This window comes from Colletes gigas, unplaced genomic scaffold (assembly GCF_013123115.1).
Source record: "Colletes gigas isolate AHSC1104 unplaced genomic scaffold, ASM1312311v1 Colletes_gigas_Sc00004, whole genome shotgun sequence".
NCBI lineage: Eukaryota > Metazoa > Arthropoda > Insecta > Hymenoptera > Colletidae > Colletes > Colletes gigas.
This window is the reverse complement of record NW_025106633.1, coordinates 9,139,044-9,161,107: the sequence shown is the minus strand read 5'-3', so window position 1 is coordinate 9,161,107 and position 22,064 is coordinate 9,139,044. Positions and strand designations below refer to the sequence as shown.

Below are 22,064 nucleotides of genomic sequence, written 5' to 3'. Positions count from 1 at the left end.
TTTCTCTTTATGACCACAATAACTTCTACCGCGTCCGAGGCACCGTGCCTCGAATTATCGCGTTATCGAATCGAACAAACTCTTCATCAATAATTACCGATAACAATCGTCAGCCTTATTATTCGTGAACTTTTCACCGATACACAGTATAAAAGAGTAGTGTTATGATACGAAATTACAGATCAATTTTATGAACATATTATCTGCGTCTGAATTTGCATTAATTCTACCTGCTAATAATCGTAAAACGATATTTAAGAAATACGAATAACGATTAATGATATATCTTTATAAATAGTCATTGTCGATTGTTATTAAATTTTCTTGAATCAAATGTTTCATTGAGAGTTCATTGTCCATCTAGTTAATCATTCGCACAAGGGTCTTGAACTAACAAAAGGTTAGGTATAATACCGGATTGTGAATGCTCGGATGAACCGTATGCATACGCCGCTATACACTCGTCCCAGAACTTCCGTTGGAAACGCATCGTAAGGTAGGTTCCCTGCATTATCGATCGAGCTTGATGCACGTACCTTTGTAGATAAACCATACGAAATTGACAATTTGGTATGCGTGTTCCCATGGCAACCGAATTAAATAGGTTCTAACCGAAGGAAAGGATTTTCCACCAACGCGGTATTTTGTTTGGTACAATGGATGCGAACGATACAGAGCTTGTTCGCGTTGCGAAACCAGAGAAACAGTCGTTGCTCGAAAGGTACGGCGTACCGGTCGAGCATCTTTCGTACGAATACATTTCCGAATGCACAGACGGGAAAACGCTGGAGCGTTTAGTAACTATACTGCGGTAAGTAGATATCATAATCCGGCGGGGTTTTCAACTTAACGAAAACTGTATTCAAATCGACATCCGCCGATGTAATTAATTTTTAATCTTTTAGATTTTCATTAAAGCGTTTTGATGTTTGTTACGTTCGCTGAATCTATTTTATAATGAAATATGCTGTCTTGAGTAGGTGACCCACTCATAATATTTGTTGTACCTATTAATTGCATGTATGTTGACAATACATAGGAGTATATGTGTTTTTATAGTTTCACGAATTATTTACCCTACGTTTTATTAATAGTTCCGGCGAAGAAGGTTATTACCCGGATTTAACGAGACACGCGGAAGAACGGTTGACTGTTATTAAGCCAACGAGTACGGTTTTAAGAAAATTCGAACCCGTTATCAGGCGAAACATGTTAGAGCCAAGTGAGTGCAAGAAAATTGATACGGACATAAATACTTGGTCGTCTGAGATGCAGTCTCGAGAAAAAGATTTAGAAGAAGGAAGGACAACGTTATTGTCAGACGCAGTTCCTCAGCCGGAAATCAGGAAATTTATAGAGGAACCCATAAAAGTATATTTTTTATTACTGCATATTACTTGGTATATTGATCAATTTATTTTTATTATACTTTGCTTCTTTCTTAATGTGATCAGAATAATAAAGCAACGAATTCGAGAAATACTGATAAAACCAAACGAATCGCTTCGTGCGATTACTCCGCATGGGATAAGTACGATGTCGACACGGAATTAAATAAAATAGATATACGTGACGAGCAGACCCGTGCTGGAGCCAAAATATTTCAACGAAAACAAAAGGAAATAATCGAGAAAAAGAAACTTGAAAAACAGACAATAATTGACAAATGTACGTCGTGAGTGTTATTCATTAAAATAGTAGATCAAGTTTCTGGACAATTCAACTAAACGATATTAAAATGATGTTTTATCAGCATCATTGACCGGGACCGAATTAAACGTAATGGCGGAACAAGAAAGGGAAAAGGGAAACGAGTCGTTCAGGGCTGGTGATTACGAAGAAGCTCTCGAACATTATAATACTAGTATTAAGATAGATTCAAATATATCTGCGTACAACAATCGCGCGATGACACGTAAGAGGATCGATCCGATTAATAATGTAAAATAATTCACATTAAAAGTTGCACGTTCACTGAAAGTAACGTATACGTGTGTTTTTAGTTATGAAACTTCAGCGATATGAAAAAGCTCTTGACGATTGCAATTTTGTGCTTAGCATGGAATGTACAAATGTAAAAGCCCTTCTGCGACGAGCTGTGACCTTAGAACACCTAGAAAACCCGTCTGAGGTATTTAAACAACGAACAACGCGACCACGAAATTGTATATTTTGCATTAAAGTAACAATTTAAAAATATTTAGGCGCTGCTAGATTACGAAACCGTTTTGAAATTGGAACCAACCAACCCAAATGCGATAGCCGGAGTAAAGAAGTTAAGAAAACCTTGCACATCTAAGAAAGTGAGGTAAATCATAAAAAAAATAATTTAACCAAATAAATACAAATTAATTCCTGATTTATTCTGATTTGATACTCGTAGAATGGCTATCGTAGAACAGGAGGAAGATACGAGTGTAGAATCGAAGTCGAACGAAATCGTGAAGAATAAAAGTTTCTATCAGCAATTCGAATCAAAATTATCTATCGAGAATAATATTTGCTTTTGCGACCGAGCGCCAGGGCCGTCGCAAAATTTGAGACCCAGGCCGCACTTTAAAGCCGATTACTGTCTCGATAACGTCAACAAACAAAAAGAAACGATTAAAAACGACGTTTCAAAGAAATCCGAATTGTCTAAACGTTCTAATTCGGCGCAAGAAAGGAGTTCCTCGTTATTTACAAACCCAAAATCAATCTTCTCTTGCGCGATGCCACCTAAGCGAGGTAATTCCGTTATCATCGAGGAATTACCTAGCGAGCCTTGTAACAATGGTGTGAAAAGCAAATCAAACGAGATGGCTGCTAATAAAAATAATTCCAACACAAACACCTCGAATACGAATAAAACGTACGACGATAAGAAATCGAAATTGAATGTTAAGAATGTAAAAAAAAGTCACGAACAAAATTCGAACTCGTTTAATACAGTGTCGTCTCCAAGGGAAATACAAGTTGCTGATAAGTACGAGATAAAAACTAGTAAATCGAAAAAATGTATTTCAAAGGTATGCTTTTAACGATACTCCAGAAAAAGTAAATACAAAATCTTGATTGATGCAATTTTCAGAATTTTAATAATATCGAAAACCCCTACGAATTTATGCGCGTATGGCGGTCAATGAAAAGTGATACTGATTTAGAAATACACGCCCAGTTGTTGCGGTCTTTGAACGTCGATAAATTAGGCACAGGTTAGTTTTTTAATAAAACATAAGAATTTCTTCTCTTTTCTATACAAAATTTATTAGTTTTAGGCAACGAACTCGACGGAAACATGTTCAGTACGATTTTGCGTTGCTTAGAGCGACATTTTTGCACCCCTAATGACACCGAGCTGCTCAACAATTTTCTGAAGTCGTTCAGTCGAGTGAAACGTTTTTCCATTATGAATATGTTCATGAACACGGAAGATAAAACAGGTATGTAAATAGTCAAATAGTGAATTAAAATTTAAAGAAACGATATAACAATTATTTTCATTTTACAGTTGTCAAAAATATATTAAGTTTCTTAGAAGAACGTGGCTCGTCAGATGTTTCGTCACTGCGACAAATTTATTGCATCTAAGAATATCTGTGTTCTTAGATCTTTTCGAATTTAGTAGCGACATTTGAACATCGAGTACCAACTTTATGCGTTATAGTAATAATGTACGATATATTGCACTACGGTAACAACGTTATTTTTTTATTTGATCATTGTAACGACGCAACAGTTCGATTCTTTTTACTTAACAATATCATTACTTTACTCCTTAAATAATAAGATTAATGTATTAAACCAACTCACCAATTACTTTCCAACTTCTGTAGCGCCATTACTATCACGTAGATTAAACTTCTGTTTTCGTAAGTTGTTTATCAAATCGAAAAATAAATACATAGATAATGCACTTCCTCGACCATCGTTCAAAACTTTAGTGATAGACTTCTCTCCCAATCCCCTGCATTAATTTTCATGTAGCAGTTTCGTGCGCTACACGATGGCGGCAGCACGTACGCGCCTCGAAGTGAGTGCATACTCTGGCTTTGTTCGACATCCGGACTCCGTGACTTTAGCGCTTCGTCAGTTGCGTACTCTTCCGTTCAAGCAGCTTGTGACATTTTTTTCTGTTACTACAAGATGTTTACTTGGATGAGCCGTGCGAATTTCAACGAGGATCCCGATAATTACGCGTGCAAAACCGCCATGAAACTGCTAAGGAGACAACAGTAACTGGAAGGTACGTGATCCGGCGTGGTTACGGGCGGCCCGGGTATGTTTATAGCCTGCAAACTCTGACATAGCAATGGCGTACTGTCGCCGTAAAGGCCGTGCCAACAAAATTGTCCTCAGCTTTATTTAGCGTAAGTTAATTGTGCACGCGGGAATCCGCCGAAGAAACGACGCCTCGAATGTGGTGACATGGCTCATGGTGACAAGGACTATTTGTGTTTCTCGGTGATGAAAAGTGGCGTTTTTCGGTGATTATAGTGCCTCGGTTTTCCCCACTGTGGAGTGACCGCCGATTGCCGAGCGGCACGCCATCCTGCTGTAGCTGACTGAGCTCTATACTGTAAAGAGATTAAAAGCTATGTGAGTTCGGACCGAGACACGAGTCAATGTTTTTATTATCAGCGAAATGCAGTTTTATGCGAAACCGTTTTTTTTTCTATGAAAAGTAACTTCGCCGTGAGAATTTATAACACGGTTGTTGAAATAAGCATTGACACGTAAGAAGTGATCGATGTGTTTTGCACACCGTTTATACGCAATTTAACTGTCGTGATTTCACAAAAATTACGGAATTTTCATTCCTGAAATAGTTTTATTTAACTTTTGCTAAATTTATGATACACGCCGATTTACGTAATAATTGCAATTTTGTAAAAATTAAGGCGTTTGTAGTCGTGATATATTGATGTAATAAAATCAAGTATTTTATTATGATCACATTCACAGTACTAACATTCAGAAAAAATAATTAAAGTGTGATTGATTGCTCATTAAATGTTTCTGTTGACTAGAATGTATCATTTGGTGACACTTTGCAATAGTTCAGAGGTGTACTTGTTATGTTCAAGGAGATATAGTTAATCTTTAGAGAAAATTAAACATCCGATTGGAAAATCAACTGCTTTCCACTTGTTCCATGATTTTTAATATCTAGAAAACCTTATGAATAAAAATCTATGTGTTTTATATTTGAAAACATGGAAGCAGACACTGTAAGAGTCAAGAGATATAGCCAAGGTCAAAATCAATCTATATTTTATATTCTTATATGACATATGTTTATGAGTTTCTGTTGTGTTATTGAATTATCATGTTATATAAATACTTTATATTATGTGTAACATATGTAATAATATTATTTATTATTTACTTATTAAAAGTGCAGTGTTTAAAATCAACACTAAGAAAATCTATAATGTTTTAAAAATATATGATATTATGCATGTGCATAGAGGCGAATTTAAGAAAAAGAATTAAATGAGATGAAAAAATTGACAATATCAAAGAAATGGTAAATGAATTTTTGTTAAATTTTTTCTTATTTATGCATGTGGATTTATAGATTTTATATTTATACGGGTTTCCTGTAAAATGTAATACAAGTAGATAAAATTAAATGAAAAATTTAGACAAAAAAATATGCCTGACAAAGCCTTATGTTTGAGAAAATTAATTTTTAAAATTTGTTACATATATCACTTGGCTAAAATGTGTATCATTTCTGAACATTATCAGGTTTATAAACATTGAGAAGATTATTGTTTGATTTCTATAATTTTCTTTATTTTATCAGTAGGAACTTCCAATTCTGGTTTTAAATGTATTAAAAATAATATCCTAATTGTTTGTTTAGATAGACAAGTCATTCAGAAGATAGAACACATTATTTTTTTTTATGAAGAATTACACCTTCATGATAGTACAGGTATCCCTCGAATTACGCGATTAATTGGTTCCGCGGAAGTCGAGATTCAGAATTAGTCTCTGAAATATTCTGAAATATATACAAACTATTGTGTAAACATTCATCTATAATTACATATATATTTTCTTTTTGAATAAAATTGCTCCTAAACCGCGTAAATCGAGGGATACTGTACTGCATCTGTGGAGGACCCTATAAAATTTTTTCTACAAATATTCTGTTGTAGATAAAAACAAAATTAACATTTCTTTTATATATCCAGGACTACATAGCAACACAGGTCTAGTAGAGGTGCCATGGATGATGAAGAGCGTCTTGAGGGTGAGGAAGAAATGGAATTAGACGAAGCTTCTGATGGTGAAGATGAAGATGAAGAAACAACAGGAATTCCTGTTTCTCCAGCAAATTCAGATCAATTGCTTGGCCCTGTACCAACAACTCCTGGTAACAGTGCGTATATGGCTTGTTGATTATTACAAAAATTACAGCATATATCATTTTGCATCTTACTTTTTAATATTCTCAGTTCGGAATATCATTACAAAAATTGTATTATTTCAGAGGAAGCACAAAAGTTTGTTTCTCTTGCAGTAACCCCGGATGAAGCTTTTCATGATCCTTTACGGTACCCGAAATTTCCACTTCCTGGAGGTAAACCTTTAAATATTAGGCGCGGTCCAGGTAGACCTAGGAAAGAACGTCCACCCGGAATTGCACGCGGTGGAACCACTCGTAGATCTTTGGGAAGAGGGACTAATAGGGGCAAAGGGTTAGTATCGCGTAGACTAAACCACTTCAAAGCACTTCGTGTGTACTGTATAAATTCGTTCTTATTTAGTCTTGGATATGCAAGAGGTGTACCACGTCGTACTAAAAGTAAAGATGACGACACGCATTCAGAGTCCCCAAGCCCTCTTCGTCTCGGTGAAGATACGCCTGATGGAGAGTCGTCCAACACCGAGAGATGTATGCCAGCACCAGAAGAACCACCATATTTTCCAGAACAATGGCAAGGACATTTAATATTTTACTTTGTCATGTCTTTTGGCGACGGCTGGGTCAATGCGGTAACTTTAATGTGGTTTCAATTCATTACTTTAGGCCAGGGAAAGTATGCGCTTTGTGTAATTTGGGTGAACGAAGTCAACTGGGTCAGGGTGAATTGTTAAGATTTACCTGCCCTGAAGGTTTTACCCCCGAAAAGTCCACTAACCGTGACGAAACAACTGATCATCTTGTTGATATAACTACTGGAGACAAAAGTCCGCGTACAGCAGGTCCTGGTGCTGTGACTTGCCGCCGGCAGAAGAGTCTAGCTAAGTGCAGGTATTGTTATGTTCTAAAAATGTATACGTATAAAAAAAAAATATTCCTTATTAGCATTACCGTAATTGAATAATCTGTAGGAATACTAGTCTAACAAATTTTACGGAACCAGTGGAGGAATTAACTATAGTTGGGTATTCAGAAGAACCAGAAATAGGAACATTATTCGAATCAACTGGGCACTATTACATTCATCAATCGTGCGCAGTATGGTCGAGCAATACCCAAGACTTAACAACAGAAGCGTTAAGCCCGGCAATAGTGCAGGCTTCGTCAAGGCGTTGTGCTTATTGTTCTCATTATGGAGCTGGAATTCCTTGCAAAGTAAGAGTCTTCTTCTATTATTATATATATAAGCAAATATGTTTAGACGCATAATTGTAATTTTATTCTTAAACAGGTGGCATCGTGCAATCGTTATTTTCATTTACCATGCGCTGCAGCTTCAAGTTGTTTCCAGGATACAAAAAGCTTGTCCCTCGTTTGTAGTCAACATTTGGGGCAGGTTCCACTTTTGTGTAAGTTCTGTATAATATTTGTGTGTAGATAATCGTTTTAACACGTTCACGTCGCTTTCGGATCTCGTGCATTTATCAGGTGATGCGGCATGAAAAATTGGGGAGTAGATGTTTGTGTCGTTATGAACGATTGACGTGTGCTTCTGTAGTGTTAATTGTATTTGTTCTCAGAAACGTACGCATACTTAATAAATTGCAGCCCGAGAGTTAAATCGAATCGGCGTGAACGTGTCAAGTAACAAGGAATGATCACGAATCCGGACATTTTTTAAATTAAATTTTCTTTAAAGAAATGCAGATTCTTTTTCGCGAAGAATATTTTTAGTATGGTAAAAAATTTTATTGAAAATTTAAACAAAAGTTAGATCCCTCATGTTTTTTCTGATAACAATGTCTTCGATATAGTATAGTATTAGTTTAATGATGTAGAGCGTCAAATGAAAAAGGTTGAAAGATAAAAAATTTACGTTTCGTCCGACTAATTGACTCGTCAGTAAGAATGACTCGGTAAATTTCTTTCAATATGCCGAACCGTTCTAGAAATATTCCACAAAAACGAGAGATCTATATTTTTTCACTCTGTTAATTCTATTATGGCAGAAAAAGAAATACTACTTAGACACGGTACTTTCGAAAAGTTTTCGAAATATTCAGGTTCGTGAATGGTCCTTGTAAGTAGTTTAGTGTATATATTTATGTGTTGCATTTGGTTCTAGTGAACGGTGATATTACTTGTATGCAGTGCTGTGGGATGGGAGATGTTTCCAACCTAGTAATGTGTTCCATCTGCGGCCAACACTACCATGGCAGTTGTGTTGGTTTGGCACTGCTGCCTGGTGTACGGTCTGGCTGGCAGTGTGTATCTTGCAGAGTATGTCAAGTGTGCCGTCAACCAGAAGATGTTTCGAAAGTAATGTTGTGTGAACGTTGTGAAAAAGCGTATCATCCTAGTTGTTTACGACCAATTGTTACATCTATACCTAAATATGGTTGGAAGTGTAAGTGCTGCCGTGTATGTACAGACTGTGGTTCGCGTACACCCGGCGCTGGTCTCTCATCGCGGTGGCATTCTCATTACACCGTATGTGATTCGTGTTACCAACAAAGGAACAAAGGTTTTTCGTGTCCTCTTTGTAGAAAGGCATATCGGGCCGCCGCGTATAGAGAAATGGTTCAATGTAGTGCATGTAAAAAATTCGTTCATGGTACCTGTGACCCTGAGGCTGATCCATTAACTTACCAACACCGTAAGGAAGCTAAACCCGACTATGAATATATTTGTCTGCACTGCAAAAACATGGCACTTGTAAAAAGGAAAGATAATATTGAGGATTTTAGTGGAGATTTAAGTTTAAGTGCGTCGCAAGAAAGTCTGTACGGTGACGGGGATTCGTCGGAATTCGATTATCAAGGTGGATCAGAGGAAGCGCTGTATTCTATAGGTCTCGGGAAAGGGAAACCGTTCTGCGCGTCCAAAATAGCAAAGAAAAGATTAGGACTCGGCGGTGGATTGATCGGTCGACCGAAAGGAATTGGTAAACTTGGATACCAAAAGCGACAGAAGATGACTGAATTTGGAAGGAAAAGGGGCCCCAAAGCGAAAATGAGAGGTATCTTCGGAGTGCCTGGTGTAGGATTACAGGTATACATTATTCTTCATTTTGTTTCGTTCTTAATCACACATTAACATCAAATTAAATAGATCCCATAAAAAACTCTGACTGTAAAATTCTTAAGTTAAATTTTTAGTAGGGTACTAAGAGCGTGAACAGTAGCCCTCTGGTGGCGAATATAGAAAATTCGCCCAGCCTTGAAGCCAGAAGATAAAAATCAATATATAGATCACTGGTAATTATTCAAATGAATAATGCACCATCAGAAACCATTTTTGCTCATTAATGATAAATTAAACTTAACAGTTTCTGATGCATATCTACGTGAATAATTAACTATCAGCAAGCTATGTACAGAATGTCAATATAAATCTGTGTGTTCCCTCAATGAGAAAATAAATAGTAAATATTATATAAAGTTTTTTTCATGCAAGTCTTTGCTGTTGAAATAATTAATATAAAAAATTCATCGGATACACCCACGATCGGGTATGACTTGTCTATTCGTTGCTTGTCATTACTATGTTTGTAAACATTGATGTTGGCACGGAATTGCTTGTTTTAACCGGTTCAGACTAGTTAAGATGAATCAATTTTATTCTATACTTTCGAAGAATGGCCACATTGCCGTTTGCAACACTGGACACCTTGTATATATCGATTTTTATCTCGTACCAGCTTCAAGGTTGAGCAAATTTTCGTTCGAAATTTAGCTATGTCTGCGTCAAGGTTCGCTAAATCATCCTTACTAACGAGTCCCAGCAGCATTGCTTGGACGAAACGCTAAATTTTCATTTTTCCTCATCGGAGAACAAATTAATGAAATAATTTGTATGTATGGAAGCATGGTTGTGCTCCTAGAATGTTTGCTGCGCGCAATCACCTGATCGTCTAAGCGCCGGAAGCTGATAACAATCCAAGAGTTAAGGCTGCATTTCAAAATGAACGCGTGCTTGATGCATATTGCTTTAACGTCCAGAGAACACAAATTATTTTTTAATGGCGTTTTAATAATCAAATTAATTTGTTTCTTTTTTTTCAATTAAAACTGAAAGCTTGGTATACAGAAATGACAAGGCCTTTCCGAACTAATTGTTATTGTTATTTCAGAGGCCAATGTCGGACTCATTTTCGAAGGAAGATGAACCAGGCATTGAAAATAGACTGGTGTTATGTTCGGCAAAGGATAAATTTGTATTGACCCAAGATATCTGCGTAATGTGTGGTGCAATTGGTACTGACCAAGAGGGGTGTTTAATTGCCTGTGCGCAATGTGGTCAATGCTATCACCCTTACTGCGCGAATGTCAAAGTTACTAAAATAATATTGCAAAAGGGTTGGCGGTGCCTTGACTGTACAGTATGCGAAGGTTGCGGTGAAAGGAATGACGAGGGCCGTTTGATTTTATGCGATGATTGTGATATCAGTTATCATATTTACTGCATGGATCCACCCCTGGATTATGTGCCACACGGTACTTGGAAGTGCAAGTGGTGCGCGCACTGTCAGACATGTGGCTCGAACGATCCAGGATTTAATAGTAGCTGGCAAAAAAATTACACCCAATGCGGTCCCTGCGCATCTCATACTGCCTGTATATCTTGTCAAGACGCGTACAACGAAGGAGATCTAATAATACAATGCATCCAATGCGAAAGGTGGTTGCATTGTACGTGCGACGCGATTAAAACTGAATCAGAGGCGGAGAAATGCGCGGAGGAAGGTTACATTTGTATACTTTGTCGTCCAAGAGATGTACCGCCGCCCCATCTTTTATGCAATCAACCGAAACCACAACCAAATAAGTATCCCCGTTCACCACCACCAACATCACGTAGCCCAGAATTGTACAAACCTTCCTCCCAACAATATTTGGTCGATGGTGTCTACCTATCCGAAGCTGGAATGAATCATATAAAATCATTGACATCCGAGCATCAACAAACGAGAAAGAAAAGAAGAAAAATGCATCCTTTGATCGACAAGGAGGCGGACATAATGGCTACTATAGAATCTGTAGTTGCTGGCGGCAGTTTAGATAATTCTTTAGAAGAAAATGGAGGTAAATTAGATTTAGTTGATGTTAAAGACGAGCCAACGGAGGTGCTCAAGGAGGGCATGGTGTGGACACCGCGTGGCGATCAACCGCCGCCCGAAGGTTTTAGTATTTATACGACTGAAAATGGTATACCAATTCTGAGACGCAAACGACAGCGTAATTTGCAAAAATTAGGCATCGGAGGTTTTATCGTCAGACTGAGAGGCACTCGTAAAGACAAAGAGGAGGATGGAGACCCCGAAAAACCATCCGACTCTACGGTGAATGTGGCGGACGACAAACCACGCAGGAAACCACAGAGAAGAAAACCAAAGACAAAACTTTCTGAATGTTTTCCTCTCTACATGCAAGAGGCATTCTTTGGCAAAGATCTTATGGACACGACCAAAGACAAGGAACTGGAAAGTAGCAGCGAATCGGATAGCGAGCGTAACGTGTCCGGAAACGCAGATACTATCCAGCTATCTCAAGACGAGCTGAAAGCGATGGAACAGGTTAAAGCTAAGCAAGAGAAAGAAGAGGACAAAATATCTACAGAAACTCCCATAAAACGGGAGGAGATTATGGATGACGATGATAGCGATACAGAAGCCCTCGGTGACATCTTACCCATTTCGGGTGACTTGCTGGATAGTGATCTCGTTAATACCATCATGAACGAACCGGACGAAGATTTAGCTAAAGCTAGCGAAGCATTGGATGAATTGGATGACACGCCAGGACCGACTAAAGATGAATTAACAGACATCCTTAGTCCCCATTTCAACTTGGAATCGATGGTCAGAGATACAGGTACATTTAACAAGTTATTCCTACTCCTCATTGTTTGTAATAGATACAATATAAATAACTATAACTTTTTTAGGATTACCTAATATGGATAGCAAAGACATCGAAGAGATATTCAAAGGGGTTTTAACCGATGAATCTCAAGAATCTCAAGAATCGTCGGTCTTTTCTGTTCAAGCTCAGGCGCCGCATCATTCGTCCTCTACAACGCCTCTCGTATCTCCTTCGCCGCATCCTGGTAAATATACGATCGATTAATTATACAGTTGTACGGTATATGTATTAAAATTAATATGGTGATTACAGGTATACAAACATCAATGCCTATACCAAGACCTCAAGTACCTGGCACGCTACCCTCCGTTGGTCAATCGAACTTAAATTCTCCAATGAGTTTCCCACCTCCATCTCCCTATCATTCGGAGTATAGCAAGTATGTTTGCATTTATATCTTAATATGAAATTAAAAGCTCGATTAATGCAGTGTTCAATTGACATATTCGAATCTTTTGTTATACAGTAGCCCACAATTCAGTCCTGCTTTCTCTGAACCACCAAGCCCGTGGGTCAATCCCGATGACGAGGGCACCGCGCCAGCAGGCAATACCACAATCTCATACAACCAAAGAAGTAATCTTAAAATGGAAGCCGATGAAGCTTTAGGTAGAGGGGCAACTATATCCTCCGTTCTCTATGCAAATATGAATCACCCAGAGTGGAAGACGGATTATCCAGGTATGTGTAATTATTTTCTCTGTTACATAATTTAATCCGATTCATTGTTCGTATAAAATTAGTTTAATTAATCGTACACTCAACATTGTTATTCAAGCTTGGCCAGAAAGATGCAAACAAATACTGAAGAAGTGGCGCGCGCTGCCCAACGAGAAGAAAGCCCCGTATCTGACATACGCACGGGATAACAGAGCTGCGATTCGTATGAAAAAGACGCAACAGGTAGGAATAGTTTCTAAAGGTTCTATTAATGATACAGGTGCTAAAGACGCGTGAATCTTTTATGTGATATGTATCCATTTTCATCTTCAAAGATGTCTTGTGCTAACACACAGGTCAAACTAACAGCTTGTCCTTTGTGTCCGATACTTATACTCAAAGCTGTTAAGGTTTCAATTATTTTTTTACATCTCGTGAAACCAGATAAAGTGCAAACATGAACACAGTATACATCGCAATTTTACGGAACCCGATGAATAATTACATTAACTGGCATTTAAAATACCTTTTCCTAGAATTGTTACACACTACATTAAAGTACAACACTATACACCTGTTTTATAATGAACATATGCGATTGCTTCCTAGTTACGTTCATCGCCATCATGAATGTTATTACATTATCTGATTACACACGCATAGAAACGTTACTCTCCGATTACATAAATTCAGATCATGATTTTTCTAACAATATCCATACCTTCGGTCAGATCATGTTCCGTTAGAAGTGTAGATGCTAATTTGATTCTTTAGGAATACCAATCTAACAAGGAACATTACGCAACTGTTATACGTCTATTTTAATGAAACTTCGCACGGAGATAAAGTTGTCGGAACTATAGTAGTGTCCGCTTAAATGGCCGCGGTCATTTATGTGGGCACGGTTACTTCTCAGAATTCAATGGAGATAAGAAAAGAGCTGGCACTAAGGGGGATAACCGCGGTCACTTATGTGGGCACTACTGTATTCGACGCGTGCTATTTTTTAACGATGGATATTCATGTTTAAGGGATGAAATCACTCTTGAAAATTGGAAGTTGAACAACTCAAAGATAAATAGAAATTTAAAAAAAAGTAATAAATATGAAAGATTGGTTTTATATGAGAAGTGATATGACTTAAGTAGAATCTATGTTAAATTACGGGTGGCAATTTACTTGTATTATTTCATATTTAACATTCTTTTCTATCTCTGTTTATTTTTGTGTTATTCGACCCTAACTTTGATGGCTGATTTCGATCTCGAAACATGAATCTCTGCCATTAGTAAACAAGTACATAGTTCTGACAACTGTAGCTGGAAGCAAAGTTACATTAAAGTTGGCAGGTAACAGTTGGTTAGTGTCCCTTGTAAGTTAGTTCCCTCTAATAGCGTATCCTTCGAATTCCTTAGAATCCTTTGGAGAATTATTGCCTTTGTATGATGTATTTTGGAAATATGTAAGCCATGAATACTATAACGTAAGTGTGTGAACGAGGCACCCCTTGAACCGACAGATATCCAAGGATATACCAAGCACGACCCCAGTCACTGCAACCAGTGCACCTACCATCATCACCAAACCTGTCACAACTATGACATCAGCTCAAGTTTCTCCAGTAGTAGCTATGGCCTCCAACCAAAGGCAGATCGGACTGTTGACCTCAGCGGGCAGTGAAAAGTCACAGGAAAAGAACGGAATGACTGTGTCCGCAACAGGGGTGACAGTGTCAACAGCTAGCAGTAATCATCATGCGGAGGTGTGTGCGGTGCAGGGACCGCAGAAGCAGCTAACATCTACTTCCCCGAGTCCTTCTCCAACATCCACGACCCCTTCTTCTTCACCCAGGCCCAGCTCTGTGAATTCTATTAATTCCATTAACAGCCTGGCGCACCAAGAGATTACCGGTAGCCAGGCTAGAGTAGCTCAGTCGCCAGCCACGCCTTGCACATCAGCAACTGCTTCTTCTTACTGCAACACGGGCGCCGGTGAAGGGCAGCATCAAACGTCACCATCCCAGCAACGTCCCACACCTGCTCACATTACGATCAGTACCAGTACAATTGCTAACAGTCTGAGCATCTCTCAGCCATCCCCCACTGCCAACGTTATGGTGGGGGTAGGTCCTGTTCGCCAATTATCCTCGGTAGACCACCAGATTAGAGTGCTCACCCCATCTGAAATCATGCGCACCCTCCCTTCCCTCAGCCAGGAGCACTACGATCCGCCACCCACTGCAATTATTCACACTGTACCTGTACAGTCCCCGGCTATGGTGAGCCACCTATTCTGTGCCTCTAGTGTCTTGCCTTGTGCCACGTGTCTGATCGACATTTAGTTCTCCTTTATCCGTTTTTTCTTTTTCTAGAACAGAAACATTAGAGTTATGTAATATAGTTCGATGTCTTGGAACGATTTCATTCATAGTTTAGTTGTCCTTACCCGGTGATCTGAAACAGCAAACGATTCAGTTCATTTATACCGTTCTCCACTGTGCTATTTATAGAGCGAATGGTGTTTCAGAACATTGGTTTTATGCAATAGCGGATTGACTTCATGTTGCATTTACATACAATTAAAATGTATTATATTTTTTGATTGATCAGACACTTTTTATTATGTATATATATGTGTATATATACACTTAATTTTATTAGATAGCCATATATTATTCTAGATCGTAGCGTTTCAAATTTTTTATTTGCCTAATTTTATTACATTGTACATGGCATGTCGAAGACAACTGGTAGCACATTATTATTTTTTTATTTATCCCTGATCCACAATGTTCCGAAAATGTAAAAAAAGAAGTATGACGTTTTCCCTTCCCTGTGTATTTAAATAAGTATATTGCTTTTTGTGAATTGTGTTATGAGTTACTGGTAGATTTGTTGCAACGTAGTATGTTATCTCCTGTCCAACAACTATGTTATAATCAGTTTTACTAACTTTTGTTGCTTTTTACATTTCCAGATGCTTTTACATCTTTTGGTACTACAAACTATTACACTTACTTATTGCGTTTATAGTGTTATAGTTAAATAGATACCTATTGATATCGATTAATATTTAATAACAAAGTACAATTTTTTAGTTGCTAACAATACAGATTATATCATGAATAATTTTTATTACGATTCAAGTTGTGCAAAATATTTCACATATATTTATCCAACATAAAGAAGCCATGGAATAATTTTATTTTTCATTTTATTTGGTTTATATGTAACAGAAAGAATAATCCTATACATGTATTAAAATAGTAAAAATGATATACTTTCCTATATTCAGCGGTACAGTGCATGACGACTATTAAAAATTAATCTAAAATGAATGTTTATGGGTGTTCTGTGTGGTAAAGCAGGTTTTCTTTTTTTTATTATAAATCTTTAATTATATAACATGTATTCTAGATGGTGGCTGGTCATTATTATAACTGTGTTGCACAAACAGAAACATTAAAATATCGCTAATTATATTAATTTAGTAACATGCCAATTTTACCTGAATGTTGAAACTTACAGTACACTTTTGGCTGACTGTCAATTTGCCTTATTGTATATTTTATATTGCTTCAAAGAAAAAAAAACAGATCATTATATTCTTTAATTATTTCATTAATCAAGTGGCTGAATATTTGGAAATATAAGTATGTTATTGCTATTTCGTAAATCTTACTATGTGTTCTAATAACAATGGCTGTAAGGATATAATGATCTTCCTTTGTACTTGATTTCTTAGGTCTAACAAAATTGTTTTCGGCAGGAGCAAGAGAGACTTTCCAATAGAGATCGTTCGAGTAGAGAAGCTGAACAAGAACGTCAATGGAAACAGTTGCAAGCATTACGTCAACAACAAGCGCAGATGCAGCAACAAGTTATCCACGAGCAACGTGTGCACGGTACGTAATACTTAATATGTGTAGTATAATGCAATTAAGGGGTTTCATTTAATTTTTAAATGTTTCTTCAACAGCTATCGCCAGAGTTCATAGACAAATAAGCGAAGACAATACAACTCAAATAAATACCGACAATACAACAGGATTAACAACACAGCTGCAGGTCTCCACTTCACAGGTGAAGCATTTTCGTTGGTTGCATGAACGTTTTCCTAGGTAAAAGGTGAGAGTAAATATTCTATGGAAATTGTTTTTTAGGATGGTAATCACATGGGACCATTAGCGTCACCGTCACCTGGATCACGTAACACGTTCGCCACTCCACCTGTGAAGGTTACACGAGGATTGGTGCCTCAAAGTCCACATCAGGGCATACCACGTTTGCCTAACCAAGCGGGCGCGACAATGACAAGACCAGTCGGGACTGTGGTCAGGCCTGGAATGCCAAATAATTTCACGCAACCCCCCTCGCCGTTCTCCCCGCAAGCGCCGCAATCTCCTCATGATTTTCCGCAGTCGCCAGCCTCTTCGCAATCTCAGGATCATTTTCAACGTTTCGACAATACCGAAGCTTATTCCCAAGGCTCCCAAACGCCCAGGTCGCAAATATCTGGCACGTCCTCGTATTCCACGTCTCCCAGAAGCGACGTATTTTCCCAGCCTCCAGGTACTCCACGGCCCATCTTTAATGCTCCTACTACTCGTCCTTCTACTCATGTATATGCACCATCTCGTACGCCTGATCCATATAGTAGTCAACCCCCCACACCCTCCCCCGCTTCGAATTATTCCTCGCCAAGACCAGAATCGCGGCAAGACACGCAGCAGCCTGAAGTGTTCAATCAACAACCAGAAGTGAATAGGCAATTACGCGACCTTTTGCAACGACAGCAATTCAATAAGAAGATAGAACCGGTGAATCCTACGTGGAATCAAGGTATACAAGGATATAATCGAGGACCCGGAATTTTTTTTCCAATTCTAAAACATATATTCGTAATAATTTTGCAGACGGTCCGAACAACTCGGAGAACAATCAGCCGCAATTTGAAACAGCTCATGTACAACTTCCACAACACACTCAGACAACAAGTAGTCCCGGTGAAGGTACTTTCAGACATCCTCTTCCGCCTGGTATCGTTAGACCCAGGATGCCTATTCAGCCAAACGTCTTGATAAGGAATCAAATCGGTATGTTTCTCTTCAATTTTGTTCCACCTTAAGGTTCTCATTATTATATTAATAATATATTTGCCCTATTGCCGTCGCTGTTCGATGTTCATAGGAATAAACCCGAGACATCCCGTAGCACCAAGTTTAGACGCCAGAGTGCAGAACATAGATCCACGAACCAGAATGCTGCTGCAAAGACCGCAAATGGCTACGCCTATACCTCAGCAACATTTTCAAGCGAGTCAGACGTTGCAAACGCGAATGCCAACCGCTAGGAATTCTATCGCCGAACCGTACGACGTCTTGCAACAACAAAGGTTTCCAGATCCTAGTCCGGGCCAAAATATAGCGCAACGCATAGTGCGTACGCCACAGGATAATTTAAATCAAGGAATCAGAATGTTAGGTTCTCAAGGGATGGTCAGAGCGCCTCTTATACCAACCACGGTTAGCGAAGCTACTGTCAGTCCCTCGGAACCGTCAGAGATTCCGGACAATGTCACGGCAGAACTTGAAAAATTGGAGCAAGAAGGGGCACCGATGGTCGAGGTCGAGGGCGTGAGTGCAATATTAGGAGATCTAGGCGACGATGATGACGAATTGCTTGGTAAGGATACACTTGCATTATTAATTGAAACAAATTTTATTTCGAACGCTCCATGTTTTACTTCCCGTTACAGCTGAAATGGGAGCAGATTTTAATATTTTGGAATACGCTGATCCCGAATTGGACAACATAACCGGCGGTGAGAAAACAAATATACTCGACTTGGATTTAGAACAAGTCGAGGTAGAGACGAAGGACGAGAAACAAAAGAAAGAAGTTAAGGACGAGGAGCGAAAACCGGCAGAATTGAGCGCGACCAACTCGGTGCACACTGATATGAGTGACACGTGTACGACGACCACCGTGCAGACGCCAACAGAAACGTCAAATACTCCGACACAAGCGCAGACAGTACCGCCTATTACCACGACGTCTCAAACACCGCAACAACCATCCGCCATTATGCCTCAGTCGCATGCTCAGGCTGTCGTTGTGCAGCAACAAATGCATCAGCATGTGCAACAAGCAGCGGCCATGGGCAGGCCTATGCCACCAGGTACTCGGTTGCTGTCGCCTGATGGAGCAGTTGGCGTCGTCACGTCGACAAACACAGTCACTGTTAGTTATCCGTCCACATTCCCTGGCCATCCACAGAGAATGCCTCAAACACATATCCAAGGTGAGAGTTGTTACAACATTGTGACTAACAAGGAAACCAAGCAAAGCGTAATATTTGGATGTTATCTCTGTATCGCAGTGTCTCAACAGCAACGTTTGAGCATGAGAGTAACAGGTGTGCCGAACGTAGCTGGCCGAGTGGTAGCCGTGAATCACATGATCGGTCCACGTATGCCCCTCGCGCCACCGCCCCCGCCGCCACCGCCTCCGTATCCTGGACCACCGCCCCCTTACCCAGGACCCATACAGGTTTGTACGCGCCACGCATATTCTCGATGTTTTTAAATTTTTGCATCGCTTTAATCTTGAGTATTTTTACGTAAATTATATCTAACACTTTCTCCTCTAACCACGAGAAGCTGAATTTCTCGCAAATCTGACAAATGATAAACACATCACGGAGTACATGACACGAGTATAGAAAGAATTTCCCGTGATAATTTTACCAACATTCGTTCTAAAGATTAATGTATATAACACGTTTCGTAATGTGCTGTATCTAAATTCAAGTCTATACATAAATAAGAATGTATAATCATGCAAGCATAGCATATAACATCGTACTACCATTATAAAATCGTGCAACTTCGTAGTACTTTGAATTTACGTAATTGTGTGACACGAGGTTTCGAGTTCTGTTTACGAAAAGTATAACGCGCGAGAGCAAGAGATTTCGAATTTTGCTATGAACGTAGGTGTAGGCAAGTAATTTATTTAATATAAGAGTATTGGCTGGTAAAATGGTGTTTTGGCCTGGGTGTTTGCAATGCATTGGTGTTGGTGCATGTCTAGATGGGGCTGTGCCCAGGTGGGCGGGGTATGACGCGGCCCCCAGTCCATATAGGGCACCCAGTGCCGGTGGCAGGTCCACCGATGGCCCCTGTGGTACATACTGGTACGCCCGCAATGACACCTCACCCTCACCGAAGACCCTTGCTTCTGCAGGTGAGCAAGACTTGGGGAATTTACAGCATACTGCACAAAGTATCACCTGCAATGATACCAAGAATTAAACAATTTTCCATTCTCTGTGCACCACTTTTTTCCCTTTGCGTACAGTACAATTGTAGAATGGAAGTACCAAAGGGGCTAAATGCCAAAGTTGGAAAGATTGAGATTTATTATCTGCCATTGCCAATGCCTAGAAAAAGCCATTCTGTCAGCAGTCCCCTTATCTACGAGCAATTTTTCTGTTTAGAAAAGGACCAAGTGCCTAGACGTCACACAAAAAAAGTCACTTATGCTTTATGAAATCTTTGACACAGTAACCATTGTACACTAGTGGAAACATGTAAAAAGTTATGGAAGCCCTTCGTTAAAATAACAATTTCTTCTCTCCTCTTATTGTTGTAATAATGTCGATGTCGTTTTAGTTTTTATTTTATTAATGAATTAATAAATTTTCATAATCAGAGAACTGTTGTTTGACACATAGCCGTTTTGGTACTTCCACTCTATAATTGATGGTTGTTAGGACTGTATTTAATTGTAAATTGTATATGTTCCATTAGAATCAGTTATACCAAGGGTTTTCAACCTTTCTAAGAATACGTCCAACATGATTAATATCTGATTCTATGTTACATAGTTCCAAACATAAATTGTACTCCACAGTGAGTGCTGTTCTATATTTATTTGTTAAATACAGAATAAATGAATGCACTAATGAATGCACCTTCTGATTTCGTATTTCCTTTGGTTGAGCACTCTGTATAGTAAGACTATCCAAATGAGGGGAAATATGAATATGCAATATTTTAGATATGGATCTTGTGATCATCGTTATAACGTGTGCATCGATAAATTTATTTATTCTTTACCTTGTTAGTAGTCAACTCTTAGCAACAGTTATGTCTATATTATTCTTAAAATATAGTGATAGGATGTCATTTTTTATGAGACAAGAAGTTCATAGTTATATATGTATTATTACTCGATGATTCGGATTGTAATTGGTTTCGCTTGACAGTTACTACGTATCATTAAACAATTAATAAAATATGTTGCATTTTTTTGTATGCATGTATGCTATAAATAGGGACAAACATTTGGCTTCGTGACAATAAATGTATTATTGATATTTGCTTAAATACGGAACAAAAGAAGCCCAATTTACGTTCATGTTTCTGCACTATTATTTTGTCTTAACAATGTTTTATGATTTTTTATGAAAATGATCGTAGGGGTAATATATTTGCATGTTCGTATCTTTTTATTAGTTAGAACGATCAATGTGCTTTGTTCGAATATGTAATAAAATAAGGTTCTGATATACAGATTAGTCATTTAATCATTTTCTATTTGAATTTATAAGAATCTATTAAATGGTTGAAAGTTAGATAAGCTGTCAGTAGTCATTGTCACAGGAACAACCACTGTTGCTGGAGGAACTGTTGGAACAAGAGAAACGCGAGCAAGAAAAGCAGCAGCAGCAGCAGCAGCAGCAACAACAACAACAACAACAACAGCAGCAGCAGCAGCAGCAGCAGCAACAACAACAACAGCAGCAGCAGCAACAACAACAGCAGCAGCAGCAACAGCAAAGCGATAATACAAGTTCTGGAGGACCTCTTCTCAGTGACAGTGAGTTTGAAAGATTTAGAGCAGACGTTTTGGGTTCTGCACCTCTTGCTTCTCCTCCACAAGGAATTACATCAGTACCTGGAGGAGTTCCTGTAATTAGGCCAGCTTGTACACCAAGACCACCATCCGCTCCAGGTACCAGTTGGCAGCAACCAGTCCCGGATGCAACGAAACTTGCAGCCCAAGTACCCAGGCAGCCGATCGCAACACAAACACCACCTGAACGTCAGTACTTTT

General features: G+C 38.7%; 2 protein-coding genes across 2 annotated transcripts in view; both read left to right on the top strand.

Annotated features, from left to right (window-relative positions):
- The first annotated feature begins 656 nt into the window (after positions 1 to 656).
- On the top strand, positions 657 to 3,813 carry LOC122405176 (RNA polymerase II-associated protein 3). The gene is made up of 10 exons (XM_043409715.1): positions 657 to 811; positions 1,095 to 1,371; positions 1,455 to 1,668; positions 1,754 to 1,915; positions 2,004 to 2,131; positions 2,205 to 2,308; positions 2,384 to 3,008; positions 3,071 to 3,194; positions 3,252 to 3,422; positions 3,491 to 3,813. The coding sequence occupies exons 1-10, from the start codon at positions 657 to 659 to the stop codon at positions 3,568 to 3,570; spliced, it is 2,040 nt and encodes a 679-aa protein (XP_043265650.1). The 3' UTR covers positions 3,571 to 3,813.
- Positions 3,814 to 4,085: 272 nt separating this feature from the next.
- LOC122394740 (histone-lysine N-methyltransferase 2C-like) overlaps positions 4,086 to 22,064 on the top strand; it is a 30,548-nt gene continuing 12,569 nt past the window's right edge. Inside the window, exons 1-23 of the mRNA XM_043391837.1 lie at positions 4,086 to 4,578; positions 6,186 to 6,373; positions 6,515 to 6,692; positions 6,762 to 6,932; positions 7,025 to 7,249; positions 7,330 to 7,573; positions 7,650 to 7,767; positions 8,484 to 9,409; positions 10,491 to 12,231; positions 12,305 to 12,466; positions 12,535 to 12,661; positions 12,749 to 12,963; positions 13,061 to 13,185; positions 14,462 to 15,064; positions 16,711 to 16,846; positions 16,921 to 17,024; positions 17,105 to 17,783; positions 17,858 to 18,037; positions 18,132 to 18,626; positions 18,700 to 19,245; positions 19,324 to 19,493; positions 20,037 to 20,189; positions 21,599 to 22,052. Of these exons, the coding sequence (XP_043247772.1) occupies positions 6,220 to 6,373; positions 6,515 to 6,692; positions 6,762 to 6,932; positions 7,025 to 7,249; positions 7,330 to 7,573; positions 7,650 to 7,767; positions 8,484 to 9,409; positions 10,491 to 12,231; positions 12,305 to 12,466; positions 12,535 to 12,661; positions 12,749 to 12,963; positions 13,061 to 13,185; positions 14,462 to 15,064; positions 16,711 to 16,846; positions 16,921 to 17,024; positions 17,105 to 17,783; positions 17,858 to 18,037; positions 18,132 to 18,626; positions 18,700 to 19,245; positions 19,324 to 19,493; positions 20,037 to 20,189; positions 21,599 to 22,052 (7,906 nt within the window). The 5' untranslated portion in view covers positions 4,086 to 4,578; positions 6,186 to 6,219. The remainder of the gene's footprint in view (positions 4,579 to 6,185; positions 6,374 to 6,514; positions 6,693 to 6,761; positions 6,933 to 7,024; positions 7,250 to 7,329; positions 7,574 to 7,649; positions 7,768 to 8,483; positions 9,410 to 10,490; positions 12,232 to 12,304; positions 12,467 to 12,534; positions 12,662 to 12,748; positions 12,964 to 13,060; positions 13,186 to 14,461; positions 15,065 to 16,710; positions 16,847 to 16,920; positions 17,025 to 17,104; positions 17,784 to 17,857; positions 18,038 to 18,131; positions 18,627 to 18,699; positions 19,246 to 19,323; positions 19,494 to 20,036; positions 20,190 to 21,598; positions 22,053 to 22,064) is intronic.